Source organism: Hippocampus bargibanti, linkage group LG19 (genome assembly GCF_051943395.1).
Source record: "Hippocampus bargibanti isolate YZ-2025 linkage group LG19, ASM5194339v1, whole genome shotgun sequence".
Taxonomy (NCBI): Eukaryota; Metazoa; Chordata; class Actinopteri; order Syngnathiformes; family Syngnathidae; genus Hippocampus; species Hippocampus bargibanti.
In genome coordinates, this window is record NC_142752.1 from 4,220,999 (window position 1) to 4,235,000 (window position 14,002).

At 38.2% G+C, this 14,002-nt stretch overlaps 2 protein-coding genes across 3 annotated transcripts in view; one reads left to right on the plus strand and one right to left on the minus strand.

Moving 5' to 3' along the window:
• Positions 1 to 792: 792 nt before the first annotated feature.
• On the plus strand, positions 793 to 7,680 carry stum (stum, mechanosensory transduction mediator homolog). 2 transcript variants are annotated; one of them, XR_016118464.1, is made up of 3 exons: positions 793 to 1,215; positions 5,450 to 6,306; positions 6,722 to 7,680. XR_016118464.1 is itself a non-coding variant. In XM_089021988.1 (3 exons), the coding sequence occupies exons 1-3, from the start codon at positions 1,017 to 1,019 to the stop codon at positions 6,754 to 6,756; spliced, it is 417 nt and encodes a 138-aa protein (XP_088878114.1). In that variant the 5' UTR covers positions 794 to 1,016; the 3' UTR covers positions 6,757 to 7,672. The 2 variants fall into 2 exon arrangements, 1 of the variants encoding a protein (XP_088878114.1); XM_089021988.1 differs by having other exon boundaries at positions 794 to 1,215; positions 5,450 to 5,632; positions 6,722 to 7,672.
• A 579-nt stretch (positions 7,681 to 8,259) lies between these two features.
• The window catches only part of coq8aa (coenzyme Q8A, genome duplicate a), a 15,048-nt gene continuing 9,305 nt past the window's right edge, over positions 8,260 to 14,002 (minus strand). Inside the window, exons 8-16 of the mRNA XM_089022353.1 lie at positions 12,800 to 12,885; positions 12,549 to 12,689; positions 12,357 to 12,438; positions 12,163 to 12,256; positions 11,645 to 11,786; positions 10,633 to 10,740; positions 10,484 to 10,549; positions 10,329 to 10,415; positions 8,260 to 9,653 (exon numbers count right to left, since the gene is read on the minus strand). Of these exons, the coding sequence (XP_088878479.1) occupies positions 9,366 to 9,653; positions 10,329 to 10,415; positions 10,484 to 10,549; positions 10,633 to 10,740; positions 11,645 to 11,786; positions 12,163 to 12,256; positions 12,357 to 12,438; positions 12,549 to 12,689; positions 12,800 to 12,885 (1,094 nt within the window). The 3' untranslated portion in view covers positions 8,260 to 9,365. The remainder of the gene's footprint in view (positions 9,654 to 10,328; positions 10,416 to 10,483; positions 10,550 to 10,632; positions 10,741 to 11,644; positions 11,787 to 12,162; positions 12,257 to 12,356; positions 12,439 to 12,548; positions 12,690 to 12,799; positions 12,886 to 14,002) is intronic.

A 14,002-nucleotide genomic window follows, 5' to 3' on the forward strand; every position in this document is an offset into this window, starting at 1 on the left:
GGCATTTCTGCGATCGTTAGCAGAAAATCCTCACGCTAAATGCTGCTATTTATGTGACTGTAAAGTGTCCTTGAGAGTTTTGAAAGGCGCTTATAAATGAAATGGATTATTATTATAAAATAAACAAAAAACAAACAAAAATAAAACTGTTTCTGTAATCATTGAACTAAAAAGTCAACTTAAAGCTCGCCTCATTGACCTCCCTTGCAACCCTCACGTTGCCATGGCAATCGGCACCACCTTATCGTGAGTTCACGATGCCTTTTTGAGACCGCCTGTGTTGCTTTGATTCGCGTGACAAAAATCACAGTGACATTTTTATTGGGGGGTGACTTGAGAGGAAATTAAAATTGGAGACAAAGCCCAAAAAAACAGGTCAATATCAGGCCCAAGTAATTACCCACAGTTTCTCGGGTTGCTAGGAGACGACGGCACCAGGGTGGGAGACAGCGGGAGAGGCAAGACCATCATTTCTAATTATCGAATAGTTAGCGGGGATTATGAAATGCACGCTTGCTTTGTTATAGAGACCGATTGTCTCAGGATTGATACTAAAATGCATTTTGGGGGTGTTATTATTATAATTATTTTAATTGACTTTTGGCATTCAGGCATTTTTCAGCAATTCGGGAGAGCAAAAATCATTAGTTCCATCCATGAAAAGTGAAAGCTTGGACTCTCAGCGTGAAGATAAAGCGCTTTGAGGAGTGCGCTGTACCTTTAAATGGTGTCAAGTCACCAAGGAGTGGGGAGCGGGAGTTGAAAAGTGGGGGGTGGGGGTTTATAGTGAACGCTTTCTCTTGTCTGTGACGGCACATTTGACCAAAAGAAAGAAACACCCCGTAAACTACAGTCGTCCTTCCAGGAATTTCTATTATTATTATTATTAATCATAATATCCCATATTTTAATGAGCATCTGAGCCCAATGAGCAACAAATACCCCCAATGAGACTTTTTAGGACTGCACTATTTTTGGATTGTGTCACCTTTTAAATTGTTCGAGAAGCAAATACGATGGCACACAAGGACGGAAGCGCAACGGGGGATAATTTGGGGGTTAAAGCTGCACCGACGGGAACCACGGCGGGGAGCGGTGGCGGCGTCGTGGTGGAGGTCCGCGAGAAGAAGGGACCCCTGAGGGCAGCCATACCCACAATGCCTTTCCCTCTGGCGGTCATATGCCTCATCCTCAACACCTTCATACCTGGATTAGGTGAGTTTTTTTTAGACATTATTACTGTACATTGTTTGTATGATGTATTTTAAATTAGAATTTGGAGATTTGGGGGAGGGAGGGACAAATATTTACAGTTCACTTGGAGATAGCCACAAATCTATTATCCATATTTCACGGATATGCAAGTAAGGTCTACTGAAAAACATCAAATTTCTTTTACATTGACTTCAATTACACACTGACTGTAATGACGTCACAGCCCTAATGTGTAACCAAATCTCCCCCAAAAAACTATTTTTTTCCTTCGAGTGAAGCAACCTCTTGAAAATGTCACCAACAGACTGTCTGTCAAGCTCCAAATTCAATCAAAGGTGCCCAATCGATCCCCCCTCCTGCCCACCCACAGATGCTTCGCTTCCTTTTGGCAACCGTGTTGACTTGATATGACTAAATTGTCCCCGGCACCTGTGCACTGTGCAGTTTGCCCGAATGCCATGACATTTTATTGAATGGCCGCCCGGACTGGTTGTTATGACAACACAGTTTGAAAATGAACACAACTCGGTACCTAATGTGTGCGTGTGTGTGTGTGTGTTATATCGATATCGGATATAATATATATATATATATATTTCTATGCACGCACGGAGAAAATTATATATATATATATATATGAGTGTGTGTGCGCAAACGAGTAAACGATTGAGCAGAGTATGTTTTGTTGCACACAACCCAGAGGCCAAAATAAAAGAATCAGATTTTATTGTGTGTGTAATTACATTTGGAGCCTTGCATGGTCTCCTATCTTTTTGAGTCTGTGCGTGTGTGTTTGTATCACTAGTCTTGTGAGGACCACTAACATTTTATAGCATATGTAGAGAGGACATTTTTGACAAGTGAGGACCTTTTGGCCGGTGCTCACAAGTTTTTCATTTTAAAGGCTTCTCGAGGGTCTATATATGCATCTGTTAAAGTTTCAGAGAGGTCCTCACAAATTCACCCAAAATGATTTTTTGGTGTGTATTTTCATTTCACTTGGATACACACACTTTTTACTCACTGTGTGTGTGTCTATGTGTGTGTGTGCGGTTAATGAGAGGAAAAAGTTCATACCACAAAAAGAAAAACGATATTTTAACCAAATTCACTACAGGGGTGAGGACTTTGAATGTACCCATTCAGAAACCTCACTCCTGCTCTTATTTCAGTTTCAAGTCCACTTTTTATTTATTTGTTTTTAAAGAAGTTGAAGTGGGAAATGGGGTGACATTTTGTGTTCAAATGTAACACTAGTTCTCTAAACTTATCAGCAACGGTGGTCCTCACTCCTTATCTGGAGTTATCCGGACCTCACAAAATTATTGAAACAGGAATGTGTGTGTTTTGTGTCAGGATGCACAAAAGGACCTGCAGTCGGTTCTATTATAAAATATATACAATGTCTAGGACTAGAACAATACTAAAAAACTAGAATTTTAAATCCATAAAAAAAGTCACAATACACCCCTAAGTAAAACAGGATGGTCGTCGCAGAGGATAAAGAATATATACCCAAACGTTCAATTGACGGTCTGAAATCAAAGCTTTCTCACTTTTAGCCGATTAGACACTGAGACTAAATTGTACATTTGGGAAGGACGCCATCACTTTCCAAAAAAGAAAAGCAGGCAATGCATTGTGGGTAGTGGCTCCCAGAGTGATCACACTCAAATTTTTCAAAGCCTCTCTCTCTCTCTATTGTCTGCCTTTACTTCTCCCGCTAGTCTTTTTCACACTCAGTCATTAATGTCCCACATGAGTAATGGGGGCTTTGGAGATTTCTTTGTGTAATTATAGTCATTAGTCCGGTTAATATCTGGCACACGCGAACACGCGTGTGCGACCACATCTCTCACAAACTCCCTCAGTCTTTTACACGGGGAAGATTATTATTACAATTTGAGAGTGACTCCCCCCCCTTTTTTTGCTACACTTCCTAATTACGTACCTCACACTCAAGTTCACGCCATCACGCCAGCGTTCACTCAACCCGGAAGTAACTCAAATAGATAGAAAGCTAGCTAGATAGAATAGCTAATAGATAGATAAGAATAGCTAATAGATAGAGTAATAATAATCATACATTTCATTTATAAGCGCCTTTCAAAACTCTCAAGGACACTTTACAGTCACAGGATATTTTTGCTGCGGGTGAGCAGCGGCAACCATACGCGCCAGCGTTCACTCAACCCGAAAGTAACTCAAATAGATTAGAAAGCTAGCTCGCTAGCTTTTTAATCTATTTGAGTTACTAATAGAGTAATAATAATAATACATTTCATTTATAAGCGCCTTTCAAAACTCTTAAGGACACTTTACAGTCACAGGATATTTTTTCTGCGGGTGAGCAGCGGCAGCCATCCCCGCCAGGTTTCACTCAACCCGGAAGTAACTCAAATAGATATAAAGCTAGCTAGCTATCTAGCTAATAGATAGAGTAATAATAATAATACATTTCATTTATAAGCGTCTTTCAAAACTCTCAAGAACACTTTAAAGTCACAGGATATTTTTTCTGCGGGTGAGCAGCGGCAGCCACACGCGCCAGCGTTCACTGTTACTTTTCCTTGCGTGTCTACATTTTTTGGGGAAAACAACAAAGCTCTCTAATTTCTGCCACACTAATTCTGTCATCATATTTTCTGTTGTTATTATATTATTCCTAAAAAAATAGTTTGTAAAACCAAGGGAACAATTTGTAGAGATTTAAATGTGAGATGAGTGTGTTTGGCTATGCGCACATCCCACCTGCTCCGACTGTTGGTTTCCATCAGTGTGACAAGAAAAAACGCCCACCATGCATTCCTCACGCTGGCACTCTTACTTTTTGTCACTTTCCAAAATCCACACTACTGCTAGCGATTTGTCAAACTCATTTTTTGTTACCGTTTCCCTTGGAGGGCTGTTATAACTGAAACAAAATTCAATCATAATGGTATTATTATTATTATTAGTTTAAAAAAATAAAAGCTGTACAAAACTTTGTATGGCTGTTTGGCTCTGGAGACAACCCATCAAGTTAGCCGAAGCAATTTTTAAGTAAGATCACAAGCAATAGCGTTTAATCCATTTGGTTAAAGCACTTAAAGGACAACCGACGCCTCTGGACAAGTTGTGTCCATAATTTGTAAAATCACTTGAAATGACTTCTACTGAGCGTATTTTACAAAGATTCCGTCGCATATAGCTATATTTTATGTTTTAAGACTCGCGCTGAATATTCAGGAAGTCTAGTTCTCGAGTTGTTGATGATTCCTGACGTGACGTCACATCAGGAACGCCCCTGACCGAGAAAGCGACACACAATGCATTTTGGGTACTTTGGTCTGAAAACTTCCTGTTGATGGCGAAATTAGAAGGAAAACACATAAATAACGCGATGGTGAATGGTTGTGTGTTGCACCAAGACTACTATTTGATACTAGTTGACACAAATTCCCAGCAGACAAATCAGCCCATTTCCAACGGAGCTCGGGCGCCAACTTGTGCATTTTCTGGGTGCTCCATTGGAGTCCTGACGACTCGAACTGATGTGCTTTCCTCTTCAGAACTATTTGAATCATATTCATAACTGGATGAGTAACAAGAAAGCATCTTCTCCAAATCTGAAGCCATTGTTTTGATTCTAGAGAAAGGCAAGATGTCCTGACGTGACGTCATGAACAAGGGGGCGGGACATTCTGAAAATCGCCATCTCCGAGGTCATTTTGAAGTAGTTTTACTCACTTTAACTCATTTATATTGGTGTTTTGCATTTGACTAAAATATCAGCCTGGTAGCGTGTTTTGGGTATTTTAGATGCTATAAAACGTTTTTCTGATGTTAGTTAGGAAACAAAAACATGGTGTCGGTTGTCCTTTAAAGTGTAAAAAAAAAATTGTGACATTTATGAGTTTCTTGGTCTGTTGCCGGATAAGATGTCCTTTTTTTAAAAAAGGAGATAAAGTAAATTAAGAAAGTACGGTCTCCTCTTCGAAAAAGCTACTCTTAAGTGAGCAATTTTCCAAATATTTTCATCTCAAGCTGTTTACAAACGACAACCTTTTATGAACAATTCCAACTCGCTACAGTACAATATTTTTTTTATTGCAGTATTTCGTGAGCTATGATGTTCTCAGCTAAAATTCCTAATAACTGCTATGACATTTAACCAAGCGCTCAATACTCTCCCGGAACCCAATATTGCTAATATCATGAGCAATAACTAACAACAACGTTGTTTTATTGCAAGGTACCTTCATCTCCGCCTTCACAGTGCTGTGCGGCGCTCGCAGCGAGTTGGTGGCACAGCGCGGAGCGTGTTGCGTGTTTTGGCTCAACGTGGCAGCCGCTCTCATCCAGATTGCCACGGCTATCATCATGGTGGGATGGATCATGAGCATCTTCTGGGGAATGGATATGGTCATCTTGGCAAGTCAGTCGCATCGCAATCCTCTGCCGCGCCGCTCAGCTTTATTTGGACTGTCACAGGAAATGATACATGAGATAAAGTTTTTTTTGGGGTTATCTATCAAAATTGCCAATCATATACAGTACTTGTTTATTGGCTTGCAGGAAAGTGATAATGCAATATTTGAAGGAAGACTTGTAAAAAAAAAATCTCTTAAATAAAATGAAAACAAAATGTTTACATGTAGCTCCTGGCTGTTTGATTATTCATGCAGAGATTTGGAGCTAACATGTTACAACGCAGAATCATGTTGTCAAAGGTCGGAGAATGCACACATTCCCATTTTTCTGACATAACAAGAAGATCTCCCTCCTTGCCTCCTTAATGATCATCCTGCTTGGCATGTGATCAATCCATTCTTCTATTCCTCTCCCTCAACCCATCCGCCTAATGAGTACCATGCCACTCCTCCCACACGGTCGCCTGGTGTCTCTCCCACATCTTTATTGCCGTATCTTTTCCCCTCACATTAATTCCACCCACGTCCCTTTTTTCATCCAGACTTTTTCACCAGCCACGATCCGACGACTGCGGGTTGTGCGTGTCTGTCAGGTGGTTTCAGCTTGATATGTTGGTGATGTTCAATAACTAACTGTCTTTTTCTTCTCTCCCGCATCTTCTTCCCGAAGTTTCTGACGGTAGGTTATTAACTCTTCCCTCGTATATTTCCATTCTTCAATAAGGCTTTCCAAAGGAAATTGTCACACACAAATAACAGCCAATGTTAGTTTGTGGGAGTCTTTCTAAAAGAAATGCAGTTTGTAACATGTATGCCAAAACAACAGTTTGAACTAACACAAGCGAAAAATGTGTTGAATTTACTCAATTTTATTTCATTGAGTTGATGCACAAAACAAAACCATCTTGATCCAGATTTTTTTTTTGTTAAGCAATAGTCTATAACATATATCTTGATTTAGGTTTATTTTATTACATGCTATCACTTGACCAAATGAAATAGAGTACAATTAAAAACACACATACTTACACATTCGTCATTTTAGGGTGAACACTAATGACTGTTTCAACCAGTCTTTCTCTGTCCACATCCAGGCTACAGAGATCAGGGCCTTCCCCAGGACGTCTGAAAGGACTCAACCGTGTGAGCTGAAGTCTGGGGGGACCTGAACACCCCTACATCGAAACACACCGGCAACCTGTTCTCCTTTAAACAGAGTAGAAAACACCGGGAGGAGTTTACTTGTAAAACAGAGGACATGAATTCTCTGCCGAAATGTTAGCAAGCTAACGGGCTAACCGCGACATGCTAACTACGACGCTAGGAGTGAACAGGTCAGGGGGGAAACATGTATGTAATGCCAGAAATAACTGTGTTTTTTTCTTTTCGAATCATATAATCACCAAACAACGTTTCACAACAACGACTAAATATAAATGTTACTAAAAAAAGTATAACGTAGTGCCTTGAAATACCTTCTGGTATATGAGTTGTGGAACTATTCTTCTTCGTTTGTGTTAGCATGACTGTTTTATACTGCCGTCTCGTGGCCAAGTGGTGAAAATAGAAAATTCTGTAATTTTTTTATTCTTTGTATTGTATTTTTTAAAAAAGATAATACGGAATATTTTCTGTAATAAGCATGGTCGTGGAATGTATTAAACTTGTAAATTATTGTATGTCGTCTGAATTAGCTCACAAAAATGTACGTTGTCCTTGCGATGTCTTTTGGGCGTGGGGGGGGGCGAGAGCCAATATGGGCAGATAAATTGTACTTTGTCATCGAGTGGAAAATAATTTAACTGACACACTTATTTGGAGTAAATCACTAATTTGCAAAAAAAAAACCTCGTGAATCTGATTGTTGTGTTTTGTGTTGCTATTTTGGGTTAGTAAAATCTAAATGACAAAAAGAAAGAAAATAACGTGTTCAAAGACAATATTTCTGTCAATGGTGCATTCTTGTTATTAAATTACATATTTCACTTTTCTGGATGTATTTTTTGGAGTTTCAATGTCAAAACAAAAAAATACATAAAAAAACAAGACAATGAAGTGCAAATGTGATAAATAAAAACGCATCTGGTCCACTTGTTTATCCAGAATGTAGCCCAAATGCAAAGGGGGGGGTGTGTGTGTGCAAAATGGTGGTCCCGCAGTACACTATGAAGTTTGTTGGCCATGCTGCCGATTATCGTCTCGTGACCAAATAAGGACATTGTCATGCATTTGCTGAAAGTACAAAACTAAACATTGGAGAGCCGAGCCATGAGATGCCAAAACATTCACGACAGCTAATTGTGACTCGCTAGAAATGCTTTCCCACCATCTTGATCCACATGAACAAAAACATCGCAAATAGATTACATGACCTCCATGGCAATGACGGAACCCTTTTAAAAAAAATAGTTTCTGAATTTAGATATGGAGGATTCATAAAATGGATGTGAATGGGATAAATTGACCTATATATGTTGAAATAGTAATGCACTTTCATTAAACGATCTTTTATTTTGGTAATACGTTTATATACTATAAGTGAGCATGTGACTGAGCACACCCACAACGGCGGAAACACACTTAGTCAGATCATGACGGCGACTTGTTTGCGAATTAAAATAAACGACAAGCCTCACAGCAAACCCATTTGTCTTTTAATCAAGTGGAATCCACATACATGGACACACATAAAGCAAGACACAAAAAAAGGAGATTTTGGTAGATTTCTTGTAATGCGGTACAAATCACCCTGAGCTTCATTAAAACTGACCGCCAAAAAAAACAAAAAAAACAAAGAAAAGTCTCCCGACTAAACTACATTGCAATAAAAAGCGGCGAGGCCAAACAGAAGGAAATGAAAATGTGAATTATTCCAGTTTTTAATTAATTCTAAAGCCTCTTTTTGTGCCCGTTTCCTCCCAAGGGCCGTTATGAATTTGGGGAAGACCTCCACATATGACATATAGAACGCACAACAAATGAGTACAGTGATACCATGGCTTACAAACTTAATTGGTTCCCAGACAGAGTGTGCAAGGCGAAAAGTGTGTCTCCCAAAAATTAATTTCCCATAGGAAACCATTAAAATGAGAGTAATCCGTTACCAGGTCCCCATAAAACATAACACTGCTGCTTTCTTGACCAATCACGTGGCTTTAACCGAAGACTGGAGGTGGGGAATAGAGGACAAAAACAGTCGGCTGCCATTTTGTTTTTCGAAGAACGGACTCGTTTGCGAATGACACATCACTCATTGAGGCAGCTCGGTGTACGAAAAAAGTTCGTATGCCAAGGTAAAATTTTCATAAATGTAACGTTCATAACCCGAAAAGTTCGTAAGCCAAGGGGTCCGTAAACCGAGATATCACTGTACCTAGTTTTCAAATCTGAAGTCAATAATAATAACTGTTATTGTGGTTTACATGGAACAATTTGAAATTTTGGTTCGGAATTTAGAAAGCTTCATGAAGTTCGATTTGCTTTCGCGGGCCGAATAAAATGATGTGGCGTGCCAGATTTGGCCCCCGGGCCTTGCGTTTGACACCTGTGTTATATGACAACATCCTCCTCCTCATGCTCATTGTTTAACCCTGATCGTCTTGTAAAAGTCCAACAAAACAGAAAAAAATCAGGAAAAAAAAATATTGTGTTACATGTTCTTTTTTTGTCTCTACTTTGGCCTCCGATGCGACCCCGGTGCCCGTCGGTTCTTTTCTGATTGGTCCAAGGACCCGGTTGTCAAACGGGCGGCCTACGGCCCTCCCAGTAGCTCCGATAGGCTTCATGGAACATGTCCTTGCATTGCAGTTTAGCGTTGAGGCGCGAGCAAATGAGGAAAGAGCCGCCCATTTTACGGTGCAACGAATACGTCTCCTCGGGCGGCGGCGTCAGGCGGTGACGCAGCATAACGGGAATCAGGTTATGGATGCGCTCCGTGGTGGACTGAGCGCCAAAATCAAACGTGTCCTTGGATGCGAAGGCCTCGCCCAGGATCATGACCGCATCCACGTGGGCGTTCTCCATGGCCTGGATGGGTGGACAGATGGACAAGATTAACAGAAAAGCACTATATAAATCAATATATATATGTATATATTGTATTTTGTACAGGCGCCCCCATTTCAAACTCAGATAACTCCAGACCCATATAATTTAGGAATTAACTATTTTTTTCTGATGAAAAAATAAAATTTGAGGTTTCTTACGCTCAATTGAATGTTTATGTAGTCCTAAAATTCAATCTTCTGTGGGTCCCGCAATTTGAGTGATTATGACGAAAACCCTGGCACTGGAGTGGACACATTTTTGGCATATCATCAATAAGTTAATTTGAAAATCATTGATTTTCACTCAGTTATTAATTAAATAAAACGGTGAAAAAACAAATACGATTTGAAGAGGTAAATCAGTTAAAACTATGATCATTTAAAAACGTCAAAAATTACAATTGAATAAAAAAAATGTACAAATTAAATAAATTGACTTTTAAATTTTTTATTTTCCAATGATTTAATTTTCCTTCAAGGATTAATTTGTTTTATTTTTTAAATTAAATTAAAATACGCTTGTTTCTGATGTTAAAAATAAAAAGATTGTAGTGGTTGTGTAAAAAAATAGCAAATTAAAAATACATGATTAAAATATGTATTTTAGATTCAATATATACACAAATACAAACGAAAACAATATGTGCGCGCTTACCTTGGACTCATAACCGGTGAGGAACTTCATCTCGATGGATTTCTTCAGAACTCCTTCTCGGTCGCCTTCAGAGGCGGAGCGGATCACCTGCCATCACAAATGAAAACATCACCTGTGACCTAATTCTTACACATCACACGTCAAACAAGACTTACTTCAATGTAGACATCAGTGAAACGTTGATCAAATCCCCTGGTTGCTCCGAAGTCCAACAGCGCCACCTGTGGACAAACACGGGATATTTTTTATTTATAAAAGTAATGGGATTTAATTGTATTTTTTCCCCCTTTCAAGATGGACTCACCTTGTGTGTCTGCGGATCGTAGAGGAAATTGGACCAGTTTGGGTCGGTTTGCATGAAGCGGAACTCAAACAACTCTCTAAGGCACAGCTTCAGGATGTTCTCACAAATCTGAAAAAAAATATGATAATAATACTGTGATAATAAGTGTAAGTGTAACTATAAATACATCAATGAATTAATTAATACCAAAAATTAGCTAGTTAGCTATTATATATCTAGCTGACTGGCTGTCTAGCTGGCTTGCTGTTGGTTATCTGGCTATCTATTCGCTATTTATTTGCTATCCATTAGCTAGCTGGCTAGCTATTAGCTGTCTAGCTGGCTGTAAGCTGTCCAGCTGTTGGCTATCTGGCTATCTATTCACTATTTATTTGCTATCCATTAGCTAGCTAGTTAGCTATTAGCTGTCTAGCTGACTGGCTGGCTAACTGTTGGTTATTTGGCTATCTATTCACTATTTATTTGCTATCCATTAGCTAGCTAGCTATTAGCTGTCTAGCTGACTGGCTGTCTAGCTGGCTAGCTGTTGGTTATCCGGCTATTTATTTGCTATCCATCAGCTAGCTGGCTAGCTATTGGCCGTCTAGTTGGCTATCTATTCACTATTTATTTGCTATCCATTAGCTAGCTAGCTATTAGCTGACTGGCTGTCTATCTGGCTAGCTGTTGGTTATCTGGCTAATAGCTATTTATTTGTTATCCATTAGCTAGCTAGCTATTAGCTAACTGGCTGTAAGCTGTCACGCTATCTATTAGCTATTTATTTGCTATACATCAGCTAGCTAGCTAGCTAGCTTGCTTTCCATCTATTTGAGTTACTTCGGGGTTGAGTCACCCATAGAAAAACTTTATCCTGTGACTGTAAAGTGACCTTGAGAGTTTTGAAAGGCGCTTAGAAATGAAATGTATTATTATTATAATAAAAAAAACTAAATAAGTAACTAAATAAATACATGTACAAGAAACAGTTCCGCGCTTGTCCACCGGAGGGCGACAGATCCTTCCCACATACCGTGTTCTTGAGTTCCTGTGGGAGACCCTCTGCTTGGTCTAAGGGGAAACCTGGAACCAACTCCGTGGTGAGAACGTGGCTGCTGCTCAGCTCCTCTATAACCTCCGGAACGTAGAAGAACGGGTGTTCTTTCAGTAGCTCCCTTTTGCCATAAACACAAACACAGATGCACAACAATTACAACACATTAAACATGCTATATCTTCTTTTCCTTTCGGCTTTTCCCTTCAAGGCTATATAACGTTTTAAAATGCAGTTTCTGATATATAGTATCATGAATACAGTATACAAAAGTGTATTGTGTTAATTTAAAAAAGAAAAAATATTTTGGTAGATCTGAATTTTTAGCACTCAGTTTATTATTTTTTAAATAATAATAATAATAATAATAACACATTACATTTTAAGCGCCTTTCAAAGCTCTCAAGGACACTTTACAGTCACAGACAAGCATTGGTACTATAATAACTAAAATATAATCACAAATACAATGCAATAAAACACATCCAAAGGCTGACCGAAACTTCTTGGCACACTGAGCCTCTCTTAAGTAGTCACACTCCAGCGCCAACTCTCTCCTCATTACGTCGATCATGTGTTCTGGAAACAGACCTGTGGAAAACATAACATAACAAAACAAAAACACACACAATTAAAAAAAAAATGCATCCCACAAAAATATTTTGTGGATCTGTGTGTGTTTCACGTGTACCGTCGGGCAGCGCGTTGCTCATACTCAACACAGTCATCAGATTGTTGACGTCACTGTTGATACTTTGCGCCACACCGGGATACTAAGCAGAATGGGAATTGTAAATAAAACATAAAATGGACATTGCAAAAAGTACATTAGCTTTTTTCTTTCAATGTAATATGCATATTTACACATACTGTACACACCCACCTGTATTTTCATGGCCACCTCTCTGCCGTCCTTGAGCCTGGCCAAGTGGACTTGACCAATGGAGGCGGCGGCAAACGGGCGCTCCTCGAAGGACTCCAGTTTATCTCTCCAGTTTGGACCCAGGTCGCTGTTTAGTGCTTTCTGAACGCAAGCAGATGTGTTTGTTCATGGTGACGGATGCAACTAGCATATTTCAATGGATTACAATAAAGCAATGCAAGTGATTATTATTATTATTATTTTTTTTTTACCGTCATTTGTTTGATGGGCATGAAGTCGGCGCTCTGCCGCACGCGCTCGAATATTTTGGCTAGCTGCGGGTTGATGAAGGCATCATCTGAAATGAGATTTTTGAAGGGAGCATTTTATCACAACTAGCATTTCTTGCTAACATGCAGGTATGAAGTCAAATGCGGGTTCACTATTTGGCAAGCAGCAGGTCACTAGTGTTATGAACTGAGGTGTTCAATTTCCAATCAAATTTGAAGTCACCTTTGAAAAAAAAAAAATCAAAGATATGACAATTTTTTATATATATATACACACAATACAATACAATACAATACAATACAATACATATTGATTTATATAGCTCTTTAACAATAGCTGAAGGTGGAACAAAGCGCTAACATGGGCAATAATAATAATAATAATAATAATAATAATAAATTTCATTTATAAGCGCCTTTCAAAACTCTCAAGGTCACTTTACAGTCACAGGATCAGTTTTTCTGCGGGCAGTGGCATCCACATGCGCCAGCGTTCACTCAACCCAGAAGTAACTCAAATAGATAGAAAGCTAGCTAGCTAGCTGACAACTATTATCGATTAGCCTTTATTAGTCTCACAGTGGAAAAAAAAATTACATTTAAATGTGATATATATATATATATATATATATATATATATATATATATATATATATATATCACATTTATGATTTTATTTAAATTATTATGTATATATATATCACATTGGTGAAATATATTTTACTATTATTTTTCTTTATATCACATTTATGAAATTATTTTTTAGATTATTATATATATCACATTTATGAAAGTATTTTTCACAATTACAATTGTATTTATATTTATATCACATAAATGAAATTATTTTTAGATTATATATATTACATTTATGATTTTCTTTTACAATTACTCATATTTATATCATTTATATTTACAAAATTATTTTTTAAATCGTTTAAAAATATAAATAATTTATCACAACAAAAACAAGAAGTATTAATTAAAATATCTAAAATATGAACAAAATATGGGGAAAAATACACATGAATATAATTACATAATAATCTGACATAAAATGAACTAAACACTAAAACAGTACTAACAAGCTACTTCAATTCATGTATGCAAACATAAAAAAATAACTAGATAGATAGATAGATAGATAGATAGATAGATAGATAGATAGATAGATAGATAGATAGA